This window comes from Syngnathus leptorhynchus, chromosome 11, assembly GCF_054491065.1.
Source record: "Syngnathus leptorhynchus isolate UIUO chromosome 11, UIUO_Slep, whole genome shotgun sequence".
Lineage (NCBI taxonomy): Eukaryota > Metazoa > Chordata > Actinopteri > Syngnathiformes > Syngnathidae > Syngnathus > Syngnathus leptorhynchus.
In genome coordinates this window covers 5,734,994-5,748,779 of record NC_141205.1, presented here as the reverse complement: position 1 = coordinate 5,748,779, position 13,786 = coordinate 5,734,994, and the positions used below count along the sequence as shown (strand labels likewise).

Genomic DNA, 13,786 nt, shown 5'->3' with positions numbered 1-13,786 from the left:
GTGGGCATCATCATTCATATGCTCTTTGGCTTCACTAGCAAGAAACTACAACACACTCGTAAAACGAGGAATGCTTTTTTAAACAGATAGGCCAGGACATTCATGCAAGAAGGTCACGAGCATCCCTGGCTTGGCCAGCTTAGTCCGACATGTGATCGTCCCTTCATGGCCATCAGAGAATTGTTCCATTGTTTGGCACACTACTTAGTGTGCAAGCATGCGCTGTATGCTGAGAAACGTCCCTTTTGGATTTCAATCGGAAGGCGGTGGGAAATGCAAAAATTCAACCCGGATATCCGTGTGTGCTCTGCTTTTCACGAAAGCACACACCTTGCGCCGCTAGATCGAGAGGAGTGTCATAATTAGAGCGTTATATAAGACAGTCAGTGACGTTAGGCCAGGCGTCTGCGTGCACGGCCTCAGGCTCCCGTCGTACCCGCACACACGCTAACGCGCTTGCTCCCTCCCGGCTCATTTACACTGACCTCCTAATTCCTCTAATGAATTATCTGAGGCACAGATTAGCTCTCGATTGCCCCTTCTGCTCTAGCTTAGCCTGAAGGTCAAATGACGAAAGACTCTGGCATGTAAAATCGGTCGCTGGGTGCTATACTCTTCCTCTTGTTCCGCGGCCGGACTTCAATTGGATTAGTTGGGGATTAATATGGTGGCCTGTGGTCTGGCTGGAAAATAGAGTCTAGTCTCTGGTCTGATATGATTTCAGGACAATTATAGGACATATTCTTTGCTTTTGACGTGTTGTCATGTAGTGCATGTTTTGCATGGATGAACCAATTGGTATCCTTTTGTGTTTTTGGACATGCTTTTAAGCACGTCGTTGGTTTAAGTAAACTGACCAAACAGTTTAGATTAGCTTTACTGCCAGACTTGTCATCTGATGACTTTTGAACACATATGGTTTCCACATCATCACATGCACTTTTTGCATTGAGTCACCTCTAAAAATAAGAAGAGAGAGGGATAGGAAACACCAATTAGCCGAGTCGCTGCATATTAAGATTGCAAGCTCGGTCAAATTTGCGTCACTCCACGGACTGCACGTGTGTTGAGTTACACATATGTATGTGAAGATCAGCGGTCAGGGTGTGCGCGTTCCAAAGTGTGGCCAGAGATTTCATACTGTGAGTTATGATGCATTATGTAATGTATGTAGAGTATATAAATAAAAGGAATGCTATTCCTTAAGTTATTTTAACATAGAGTACAAAAAAAACTACATTTAGAATAAAACTTAACATTGTCATCAGTGAAAGGACAGAGACAAATAGTTCAACAATATTTAGTGTTCATTTTATTTAATAGGGCTGATAAAATGTATGTAATTTAATCTGAAATCAAATTTGTATAAAACAATATTTTGAAAAAGATCCTAAAAAGTCTAAAAATTCAAATGTTTTCAAGCAAGTACTCCATAACAATAACAGAGGCTCTGAGTTGTGTATTGAGCAAATGATAAAGTGCTTGTTGCTTGTCCTCACCTTCATGTCAGCGAACAACCCTGGCCTGTGGTTATTACGCAACGGTATGAACAAATGTCTCTTTATTTGGGACCACACGAGCACGCTCTGGGACATCCCTCCTCTGGCTCTGCGGACGTTGTTTTGTTTTGGTTGAAAAGACTTTTTGATGACAGACGTAGTGTGGCAGGAAAATGCAACTCCAATACATTGCCTGAGAAGCCTACTTCTGCAAGCATCTCTTAACTGCATGCAACCGCAATGCATTTTCTACACCGCTCCTTAGAGTCACATTTGTGGCTGTGCACGTCTTGGACTCTGGGCCTGGGACATATTTTATTCATTTTTCAATCCAATGCATATATTCTCCTTGTATGATGTTTCAATATAAATTGAACGTAGTCGGAATGTAACTTTGTATGGTTAAAAGTGCAGTGGGTCACAATGACCTATGACATTTTATTGTTGATTCAAACGAAACAAACGTCAGTTTTTTTGTTTTTTTTTAACGCCAGGGAAATGGCTCCATCTAGTGGTTTTATGGCGTAATTGTCCCTCGTCTGTTGTGGACTCGGTTAAATTAATTTTAGCACCAAATTGTATTGACGACCAAAAATGTCACTATAAAAAATAAATCAATAATAATGTTGAACTCAAACACGAAAATAAAAATATATGTAATTGAAAAACAGCAAGCCGACACAAGTCTTCTTCTTGTGTTCATGACTGATGAAGGATTTACAGCCCACGCTAGACTAGTGCGCCCTCTAGAGACGTGGCGACATCCACGTCACAAACCCAATTTCAAATATGCAAAATATAACAAATCGCTCGGCTGTTTACATCAATTGTATGTCTCGCCTTAAGTGTTTTTTGTCAATTTGTTTTGTTTTGTACTATCGATTTTTAATCCACGGAGTAGCGTGTGCTGCTTGAGAAGTGACGTGTGTTTAGCGGCTGGTGTGGTGACGTGTCTCTACTGCTCGCTCTTTTCTCAACGAGCTGCTGGATGGAGCCACACTGACTCAAGGCAACACGACAACTGGTAGCACTAACTCAGCTGGAGTCGACCCGAGGATACCATGGGAAGTACGTATGGATTCTTGCAATATCCTCCAAATGTCGGTTGTCGTTCGTTGTGTACGATTAACTGCGGTTATTCTAGTGAGCGGTGCCAAATGGAAAGAGGATGGTCGGCATGCTAATTGGCTAACCTTGGCTCAGTAGGTGGCAAGTTGAGCTAGCTTATGCCAGAGCTAATTGGGAAGTTTTTAACTCACGTCTACTCCATAATGTTTAATAAGTAAAACACTGCGTGATAACATCGTCGGTTTTATCTGACGTTAGTTTTTAAGTCATTTTGTAGCATGCTTGTTATTGAATGCTAGTTAGCCACACGCTAAAGTCTCGCAACGTTAAAATTGTATTTAATGAGATTGTTTTTCTTACTTATTTCTTCGAAACATTTTTTAATATTTTTTTTTTTTTTTACCGGCAGCCGAAAAGGCATTTAATGAAAAAATTCAATGACTGTCAAACTTCCGTTGTGTGTTGCCTGGACATTATTACCACGTAAGATGATCAGGACCAGCAAACAAGGTGTTTGTTTGTTGTTGTTTCAGAATCATTGTTTATTACCTCAGCATCAATTTAAAATGAAATGCAATTCCGATCGCATCTATGACTGAAAAGACAATTCACATTTGGTTTGTGTGGCAACCGCTGGCTTAGTGATGACGTAGCATGCATAGAAGGTCACCTAGTATCGAAACATATTGAACAGACTTCACCGTGGTTGTTCTAAACAAACTTTATTGTGATTCTTTTGCAGTAAAATTTTTGGAGGTCATTAAGCCGTTCTGTGCGGTCTTACCAGAAATTCAGAAACCAGAAAGAAAGGTAAGATTTTCGTACCTAATTTGCATGTATGATCTAATATTTTTTTTCTTAATTATTGCAATTGTTGTCCAATTTACAGATTCAGTTTAGGGAAAAAGTACTATGGACAGCCATCACACTGTTCATTTTCCTGGTGTGCTGCCAGGTGAGTTTATTCATATTATGGCTTTCCATAGCCTCTAAATCGTTATGGGTTTTTTTCTTATGTTGTTTGTGACAATGTTTCCCCCCTATAAAATAGATCCCTCTATTTGGCATCATGTCATCGGATTCGGCCGATCCCTTCTACTGGATGAGAGTCATTCTGGCTTCCAACCGAGGTGCTTGAACTAAATATGTGGTTTGACTTTACCATTGGGCAGCATTGTCAACTCGTGGTAAAAACCATCTACCTTTATAATACTGCAACTTCTTTACTCGTTATCAGTCGTGACGCATTTTCATTATCACGTGGTGGGTCAAAGGTTGTCAGTGTTAGGGTCGACTCCTTTTGCTGACTATACTTGCTATGTTCAGGTACTCTGATGGAGTTGGGCATCTCGCCCATCGTCACGTCAGGCCTCATTATGCAGCTGCTTGCCGGCGCCAAGATCATTGAGGTGGGAGACACCCCCAAGGACCGCGCTCTCTTCAATGGCGCCCAGAAATGTATGTGTTTTTCACAAGCTATTTTTCGAACAAAATCTTTCATTGCATTTGCAGTCATAAATAATCCAATACGTCGTTGCAGTGTTTGGAATGATCATCACCATCGGACAGGCCATCGTATATGTCATGACTGGCATGTATGGTGACCCTTCAGAGATGGGTGCTGGAATATGCTTACTCATCATCATCCAGGTAAAAACAAAGAATCATCCTCTTGCTTGAACTCTGCTTACAACAGAAAGATTTTAAGAATTTGTGGCTTGACATGCAGGACTCATTTGCTGAAACCATCTGTGTTTGTTTAGCTCTTTGTTGCAGGTCTGATAGTTCTCTTGCTTGATGAGCTACTCCAGAAAGGCTACGGTCTGGGCTCTGGTATCTCTCTTTTCATCGCCACTAACATTTGTGAGACCATTGTCTGGAAGGCCTTCAGTCCCACCACTGTCAACACCGGACGAGGTTTGGCCGTTTTTCCCCGCACGCATTGACCAGATGTCAAACGGGATGGTGATGTATGTCATCGTCTCGTTTGGACAGGCACCGAATTTGAAGGCGCCATTATCGCCCTCTTTCATCTGTTGGCCACTCGCACGGACAAGGTCCGGGCCCTGCGAGAAGCCTTCTACAGACAAAACCTGCCCAACCTCATGAACCTCATTGCCACGGTCTTCGTGTTCGCAGTGGTCATATACTTCCAGGTAGGCACAAAGGATGAAATTCATCTTCATAATTAATCTTCCTGTCAGATTAGAAAAACCCAGATAGTTTATAAGATCAGAAAGAAAGTTCATGTATATAGTAATAATTATCTTTGAACGTATGTCATTGACCTCATCAGGGCTTCAGGGTGGACCTCCCGATCAAGTCAGCACGCTATCGCGGCCAATACAACACCTACCCCATCAAATTGTTCTACACCTCAAACATCCCCATCATCCTGCAGTCGGCTTTGGTCTCCAATCTCTACGTCATCTCCCAAATGTTGTCCACGCGCTTCAGTGGGAACTTCTTGGTTAACCTCCTGGGAACGTGGTCTGTAAGTGGGGGGAAAAAATGTCTTTGAATGTTCGTGAAGGTATGCAGCAAGACGGGACAGGCCCATCTCAAATTTGATTTCTTAGGACACATCAACTGGTGGACCAGCTCGAGCCTACCCAGTAGGTGGCTTGTGCTACTACTTGTCTCCTCCGGAGTCCTTCGGTTCTGTTCTGGATGACCCGGTCCACGCCGTCATCTACATTGTCTTCATGCTCGGCTCTTGTGCCTTCTTCTCCAAGACCTGGATCGAAGTTTCGGGATCCTCTGCCAAAGATGTATGTTTTGTGAGCCTATGTGCCACTGTAGATTTTATGGAGGACTTGTTTTCACCTTCTTTTACTTCAGGTGGCTAAGCAGCTGAAAGAGCAGCAGATGGTGATGAGGGGACACAGAGAGACGTCCATGGTACATGAGCTGAACAGGTAAAGATCCGCCTGGGAATCGTGCAACATGTTTTTTCTCTTTTTGCGGTTCATCATTCACACTCATGTGGTCCCAGTGATTTTTTTTTTCAAGTAGCAAAGTGCACCAGGTGGAATTTTTTATCTTTATAAGTTTTGATTTGGTTGTTTGCAGATGGTCACTCGCGATAAACCTGGGTTAACTGTATGTCGTGAGCAAATTGAGCCATAATTATATTTGGGGTTTTTTTTCTCCCCTGTTTGCAGGTACATTCCCACTGCTGCTGCCTTTGGTGGCCTTTGTATAGGAGGCTTATCAGTCATGGCTGACTTCCTGGGAGCCATCGGTTCCGGCACAGGAATCCTCTTGGCTGTGACCATCATCTACCAGTACTTTGAGATCTTTGTGAAAGAGCAAAGCGAAGTGGGAAGCATGGGAGCACTGCTCTTTTAGAAAATGCCAAGTCGACGATATACAGCACCTCCATACCGTGTCACAATTTTGCGTTCTGACTTAGTTTTATTTTTTATTTTGGGGGGAGGGGGGGGGGGGGTCAATATGCACAATCAGTTCATTTTGCATCTGGGATGGTTTTACACCATTTGTGTCTCTGGCATTGTCAAGAGAGCTATTTTGTTTTCCCTCTGCTTTGAGCTTTTTAATGTCTTTAGCCATTTCTTCCACCCGCAACCATCCGCGGTGCCCACCAACTGCTTCGTCAGGTGAAGAATCCTGGTGAACACACGAGCGTGTGGCGCTGTCTTAGACTCACCTTGGTTGTTTTTCACCAAGAACACTACGACGACATAAATGTCAAGCATTTGGATGTGTTAAGGAAAGCCATGTTAGTAATCATGCTAAGTGTTCATGGGGATTTGTTAGCGGGATGTGAAGAGTATGAACAAAATGTATTTTCTGTTATCTAGGCAAATTGCCAACATTTACTTTTATGTTTATATTCTCTATGGTGGACTGTTCATATTCACTCTGGTCATATGTAGGACACGGTATTGTTTGTCCTATATCACTGGCTGGTACAGTTATGTGATTGTCTTGCTCTGTAATTCCCAGACTGAATCACTGCACAAAACTGCCCGAACGGTCAGTAATAGGGTGGGTTTGATATGGATGCAAAGGGGGGTTCATTTTGGTTTTTACACTTATGTACCGAACATAATTGTGTTATTAAAAATGAATTTTTTTTTTTTCCAACAATTGGAAATTATTTGCTTTCATTGAAGGTTTTTGTCTCATGTCAGTTTTTTACAATCGTCTAGTTTTAAAGGACAAAGATATCGACTAGTAATCAACAAATGAATTCATTCGTAATAGCATGAATTATTAATTAGGCAAACGCAATAATGAATGAATATAAATAGAGGTTCAACCTGCGTGACGTCATCACACTGCGACGCCGTCGGAGCAGATAAGGGTCAAAAAGTTGAGAGCTGTGGCAGCGGCGCAGGCCAGCAGTCAGACCCGATTGTCAGATGAAATCCTCTCCTTTGTGGAGTCTTTTGTCTCGGGCTGGCTATTTCTCACCTCGGCGGTCGAGGTTGGACGGACGCAAAGAGTGGCCGACATGTCGTACTGCAGGCAAGAAGGTAAAGATGATGACCGTTCATTCATTTGAGCGCGTGTCTGTGCAATGTCACCGTGGTGCTACCATGCTAAGCTAACTTTCTACTGCCCCCCTGACATGTCTTACTGATTCGCTTAAGATTTGGATTTATAGTGAAATGAGTCGTTTTGTTGTTCACAGTACACGCTTCCTTTCATTTGACAACATTGCTTCTGTGTTATGTTCAGTTGTTAAATCAATTATCTGCATCCTTAGTCGTGACACAAGTGCTCGTAGCTTTAACTTCATTGTTGGACGTTCTGTTTTCAGGTAAAGATCGCATTATCTTTGTGACCAAGGAGGACCATGAGGCCCCCAGCAATGCCGAGCTGATTGCAGAAGATCCACATGATCCTTATGAGGAACAAGGTTCGTAATTTTATATGTAAGAAACTCTATAGTTTTTCTGTTACACCACAAGGTCACTCACTTCCTGTCTGTGTAAACATATCTTTATTTGCATAAACAGTCCAGTAACTTATTGCTAGTTTCATGGAATCCTGAATGTGCCTACATTTATGAAACACATAAAACAACCCTCAGTGACCTCTCCTCCATTAATATTAAATGAGCTTCACATCTAAGATGTTCCTGTGGTTTTTGTGTGTCTGTAGGTCTCATCCTGTCCGATGGCGCCATCAATTGGAACTGCCCGTGCCTGGGCGGCATGGCCAGCGGACCTTGCGGCGCTCAGTTCAAGGATGCCTTCTCTTGCTTCCATTACAGTAAGGAGGAGGTGAAGGGCTCCGAGTGCATCGACCACTTCCGTAACATGCAAGAGTGCATGCAGAGGTACCCTGAGCTCTATCCTCAGGAGGAAGACAAAGAAAGTTCCAACCAGCCTGAGGCAAACTCTGCTTCCGACTCCACCGACGGCACCGCCTTATCGTCGCAAACTGACTCTGTTCCATTAAACTCACCAACAGACAGCCAGACTACCAGCTAAAATCATCCGTCAATCCACGGGCTCTTAAATCTCAGTGTGAAAAACACTGTGTGGCACTTGATGCCCTCTAGTCATTAGAACCACTGAAGAAGGCCTGCCAGTACTGTGGAGGTTTTCATGGGCAGCACCAGAAAATGACTTGAAGCGGAAATAGAAGTATATATATGGTATTGTGGTGGTGAATATGCATAACCATTCCTGGAAGGTCCCATGGAAAAAAAAAGAAGCTCATTTCCATTCCCAAACTTTCCAAATAAGCTTACATGGAAGTTGGACTACCATTATGTGCATTACAACACAAACCATTCTAACACCACAGCTCTCAGAACCACTTCTATACTGCCTTACATGCCATTCATAGGCAAATACAGATCCTGTATTTGTCAAACATACAAGTTTGTTTCTTCCCCTCGTGTAATGTAAACAATCAATGATTTCAATGGATATTTCCAGCCCCCTTTGTGATTTGTGTGGTCATGTTTGAGCTGATCATTTAAAACTATTTCCCTTGCTTTTTCGCTGCCAGGTCACCAGTTGACATTTCTAGAAAATGTTACATTCATTAATTATTGTTTTGAGTGAGTTTTTTATCCATCTGAAACAACAACAAAAAGTTCTGGTTCCCGGCATCCTTGATTATTTATTTTTATACAAGGCATATTTTTGGCAAGGACGTAAGAACAGACAAAAATGTCAATTGAGAAATGGCCGAGGATCATGGATGCAAATAACGTTGGGCAGAACCCTTTAAACACAAACTCTCCGATGCACCGTGATTTGTGTGACGGGACATTACATCTTTTCTCCTTCGAGGTTTTGTCAAAACAAAAGGAGACTTTATTAAAATCCAGACATTTAAACATTCAGGGTCGCCTTCTGTAACTGCTATGCGTTGAACAACCGTGACTGGAATTTACATCCATTATTCTGAATAAAACTGGTAGTGGAAGTATTCTGACTTGTTTTCTGTCTTTCAAGTTTGTCTTCTCCTTCTTTGCTTGCTGCTCAGCCTTGCAAGTTTTTTTTTTTTTTTACTACTTTTGTATTGGTGAACTTGTCTCTATTCATTTCCATTCTTTTTAACTGACTTTCTGAACTGAGCCATCATGGGCATCCACGTCGTAGGCCCTCGGTAACGAGGTGACCCAATCTGGGGGTCCAGGGGACCACTGCACTCTGCATCGTGACCAGCAAACGGCCTGTGACAGATTCTTCCGGGCCTGCCAACAGGTACTCCATACCTGCGGACAAAACATTTTCTTCTAACTTTCTGGTGATGTGCTAGAAGTGCACATGGACTTACCTGGGTTTAGGATGGGACAGGTGCATCCACGGCTGGTCCAGGACACAGGAAAGATGCTGGCTGTTCCCGAGCTCAGAGCCATCAAACCTGATCGTAGGACCTTGCGCACTTTGACCCGCACTTCTGCATGGCTGCCTTTGTCATGAGCTGACACCACAATCGCTTTCATCGCTGTCAGAATTGACACCAGTCCACGGTATGTACTCGGATGACATTAGTCACAATAGAGGCATGGAAATGAAATCTTACCATAGTCATGTTTAATTTTGCAGAGGTCAGAAACTCTTTTTAGCTTCTTCTCCTTACAGCTACACTTACCTGTGCACACACACAAACAACATTGACTGCTGGTTTCATTTTATTTATTTAATTAATTAATTTAAACCAGTTTCTGAAAATTCTTTAATTTGTATTAATTAAATTAATTAAAAACAAATTTTAAGACAAGTATAATTCTCATAGGCTCATGAAGGTACCGCATGGATTTTTGCATATGACACAAAAACTTCCAGTTGAACACACCTGAGGAGTGCAGCACAGAGACTGCCTGCTCTTTTGGCCACTGTGTCTCTTGGTCCATAAACGATGGAGAATCCAACGCAGGGATTTTTCCACCGATGGGTATGTTGAACAGCTGATTATTAGAATGGCTGCAACTGCCAAGCAGGAATTAGAATGTCATCTCCTTGGTGATTTTGTAAATGACTAGAAACAAAGTCTAGAGCGCTCACCTGTCCAGACACTTCCCATTGGTGGGATTGCAGCTGTTGGGACACGAGCAGGCTTTGCACCCTTCAGGTCCAAAGCCCCAATAGCCGGGCATGCAATGAGTACAGCTTGTGCCCCCGACACCCGTTTTGCATTTGCATTGCCCGCTGCGAGGGTGGCACCAGGTTTCCTCAGCTCCAGAATGTGGAGACAAGGAGCCTTGATGGTCACACCAGCATCCTGAAAGACAAAACACATTTCCTCTTTCTGTCTCTTTCTCTCAACAATGATTGAGTTCCACTCACGCTGACAAGTGTGGGGTGAGTTGATAGGCAGGTTTGGGTGACGGCGGTAGCCGTGACGACAGCGCTGGCACCTGCGTCCAAATGTGTTGTGTCTGCAGCCGTGGCAGACCCCGCCGCTCAGGCCACCGGTGGAGAGCCACGCTCGGCGGGAGAAGTGGCAGCTGTCTGCGTGCTGGTGACACTCGCATTCTGATGACAGTTGGAGAGGAGGAAGAGCATTGAGTTGTCGTGAGGGGATTACGAGTTGTTGGATGACTTTCGTATCACCTTCCGCTTACTCTGGCATTGATTTGCCTCGCCGCTGCTCCCGTTGGCGGGTTTCCAGGGACGGTCGTTGTAGAGCGGCGCACACTTTTCGCAGTGGAAGCCGGTCGTGTGGTGAGTACACACGCAGCGACCGGACACCTGCAAGATTCACTTTTTTTTTTACTTAACAATACAATTGGTTAACACACAGTCATTGAAAAAAATATTTTACAATCCATAATTTGTGCATAATATTTTTTTTTGGGATCTGGTTATTCGATTAATCGGTGGAATAATCGATAGAATAATCTATTCTAAAAATATTTGCTAGTGACAGCCCAAATGTTTAACATTATTTTTATAGAAAAAAAACAAAACAGACTCACCGCAGTACCATGTATGTTTTGACCTTTACGTGGTGCCTCACAATGCTCAGCATGTCCGTGGCACAGGCACGTCCCTTGTGCCAGCAAATTATAAACAGCATAAGGAGCAGGCGTTGGCTGTGTTTGTTGCTTTGAGCTCCACTGAAGAGGACAAATCTGAGTTTTCAGCAATCTGATACGCAGATTGGTGAGGGTCATACGGACAAGCGCTTCCGGACTGTAGGGGTCAAGTAGTTTTGCGTTGTTTGGGTCGAGTGTCCGTAGTATCACCTCGGAAGAGACAGTGCATGATTTCAAATGTGACTGCCGGTGTGTAGAAAGATGATCATGACACCTCTTACCTCTCCACCACTGCAGGGTGCTGCGCCGCTGTAGCGGGATGTACACAAAGAGCCGGGCCGATTAAAATCATCGGGCAAACCAAACTCCATGCTACAATTGTCTGCAAAGACCTTCAGAACATCCCAGGATTTTCCAAAGTCTGTCGATCGCTCGACGATCATAGCAGCGGGCCGCGGAGACCGGAACGACAAAACCACGTGGGACAGGCAGAAGTGTGTTTCCAGGTCCAGACGGATTTCCTCCGCGGTGGCTTCTGCACTTGATTCCCACCAGGTATTTGGATGCAAGAAAGAATCATCTGTCATATGACTAACTGGGTGGGGACAGGGGGTTTGGTCACGGGAGGAGCTCCCTGAGAGGGTGATGAGAGTTCTGCCTGTGGCCAGGTTCTTGACGGGTGGACCGCAGGCGTGCTGTGCACATCTGGAAACTGAAACACAAATCGGTGCGGTTTTGCCACGCTTTATGATTATCCATTAGGACAAGGCACACCAAAAATACAAAAGCTAGATTTAATTGTTGAACAATTCATTTGATTCTCTCTTTGTTCATGTTACACACAACCCCTGGCTTTCTCCAAATACACACTCGGGTTACCTTTCATAACATCTATTACCTTTACCAGATGTATATAACAATAGTGAAAATGTCAACTGTAACTGAAGAACCTTTCCATTCAAAGAAAGAAAAAAAAAGAATGTAGGTTGTAGACGTAGGTTTCTGAAAGTTAAGATGTGCCTGATGACTCACTTTAGACATTTTACAAAATGCGCCACCCGTAAAAACAAAAAAAAACAAAGAGCTCACCTGCTCTACTTTGCGCCAAGACCGCAAACATCCAAATGAGCAACAGCAACCGATGTTCACTTTTCCCAAACATTCTAAACATTCTGTATCGTCTTCACTTATTTACAACCTCCATACCAAAAACCTTCTGGAGGACAATATCATCTTAAACTGGACGTAGCAGATCCAAAGTCTGTTTCTAATTTGATGTTGGACGGGTAAAATCCTCAAACACCAATTTAAAAATAAGCATTGCAATTATAATCCTGCCCGAAATCCCGTATGAGCATTAAACGCAAATTAATTTCATTTTGTCCAGATGAAGTCATGAATCCTTCCACGGGAGGAAACCAAATAAAATACATATGTCTCAGTTGAGTGGCCAACTTGCGTTATTTCCTCCAGTCAGGTTCAAAGCTGCTTTAGAGTGCAGCGTGCGCTCTTTTTATCCACGCAAACCACCCACTAGAAAGTCCCCACACACATGCGCGCACCGTGGGAAGGAAGGGGAAAAAAAATGTCGACGTGTTATTCTGCTCTGCATTACTCCTACGTGCTAGTTATTTTGCAAAGTAACGAGCTCAGCTGCATCTGCTTCTCTTGTTTTCTTTCGATCTGCACTAACTCTAATTTACGCGTCTCTTTGAAGCGTGATGTGGGGAAACCCGAGACGAGGACAAAAAAATAGCCGCCAGTGCAGTCGAACTACAGAAACCACAATTATCTGACAAATTAAAATGGCTTTCCATGAACTGACTGATCAAATAATACAATCATAAATATGGTTGACATCAAAACAATATGAAATCTGCGGAAGGAGCTGAAGTTTGGAATTTGCATTTGGCAGGATTTATTTTGCACATTTTCATTGAAAACTATTCCGTCTATTGTCATACTTGGTTAATAACCACGTAATTAGAGACGAACTACCTGCTCCCATTTCCCGTGTCCAATAAAAAAAACAAAAAAAGTTCACCTCACTCACTAACCTCACGTGAAACTCTTTGAAGGTTGCAAAAAGGCAGCACAGCCTTTCAGTCAAGAATGGTTGCACAGTTTTATGTTGGTTATGATTATAATTTGCCATAACTGGGTATCTTCCCACTAGGTTGAATGTAAAACTTTATTTCTTCCTTGCGCGTTCTCCATAGAAATTGAAGAAATGAGAGGAAAAAAAATCAAATGCAGTTGTTTGAAGTTCTGGACTACTTGTTGTGGTTTAAGTGTGCCCCTCATCTTGGACATGGTAGTGATTATTGAAGGTCCTTCTGAACTCATTACCGGTGTCTTTAATGGACTGCACAGGGTTCATCTGTGATCCCGGCAACTCAGGACGCCGACTTCAATGCTGAGCCAAAGAACTAGCTCACTGCTAAAGCCATCAAGAATATCAGTTGCATGCAGGCAGCTGAATGTGCTGCATTATTTCAGTGGCTTTCATCTTTAAAAGTCACACCATTGACACTAACCATGCCCCTTTCAAGCGCTCGAACTATTGGTTGATTAAAGGCGCAGCAGCAAGTCTAATTAAGTGTCACTTGTGCATGACGTTCACTTAATTGTGCAAAGAGTTTCACAAGGCCTCACTAATAATACGAGGAAAAGGCTCAGCTTTGAGTTCTTGTTGGTGCAGCCTGACAGTAAGTAAGTGGGGAATGTTATTATTGACCTGTTTGCC

General features: G+C 43.1%; 3 protein-coding genes across 3 annotated transcripts; 2 read left to right on the top strand and 1 right to left on the bottom strand.

Annotated features, from left to right (window-relative positions):
* The first annotated feature begins 2,297 nt into the window (after positions 1-2,297).
* LOC147049040 (protein transport protein Sec61 subunit alpha-like 1) lies at positions 2,298-6,705 on the top strand. The gene is made up of 12 exons (XM_085924554.1): positions 2,298-2,567; positions 3,310-3,377; positions 3,457-3,522; positions 3,619-3,697; positions 3,894-4,025; positions 4,108-4,217; positions 4,331-4,484; positions 4,563-4,723; positions 4,864-5,061; positions 5,147-5,338; positions 5,409-5,485; positions 5,732-6,705. The coding sequence occupies exons 1-12, from the start codon at positions 2,561-2,563 to the stop codon at positions 5,916-5,918; spliced, it is 1,431 nt and encodes a 476-aa protein (XP_085780680.1). The 5' UTR covers positions 2,298-2,560; the 3' UTR covers positions 5,919-6,705.
* A 177-nt stretch (positions 6,706-6,882) lies between these two features.
* On the top strand, positions 6,883-8,985 carry chchd4a (coiled-coil-helix-coiled-coil-helix domain containing 4a). The gene is made up of 3 exons (XM_085924954.1): positions 6,883-7,069; positions 7,357-7,455; positions 7,701-8,985. Exons 1-3 carry the CDS (start codon positions 7,048-7,050, stop codon positions 8,030-8,032), a joined length of 453 nt encoding a protein of 150 aa, XP_085781080.1. The 5' UTR covers positions 6,883-7,047; the 3' UTR covers positions 8,033-8,985.
* Positions 8,619-12,202, bottom strand: LOC147049038 (netrin-4). Its single transcript, XM_085924953.1, has 10 exons — positions 12,130-12,202; positions 11,322-11,752; positions 10,981-11,250; positions 10,627-10,753; positions 10,349-10,537; positions 10,067-10,283; positions 9,858-9,985; positions 9,585-9,653; positions 9,336-9,506; positions 8,619-9,273 (listed from the first exon to the last, which is right to left on the bottom strand). Exons 1-10 carry the CDS (start codon positions 12,200-12,202, stop codon positions 9,137-9,139), a joined length of 1,812 nt encoding a protein of 603 aa, XP_085781079.1. The 3' UTR covers positions 8,619-9,136.
* Between the last annotated feature and the right edge of the window lie 1,584 nt (positions 12,203-13,786).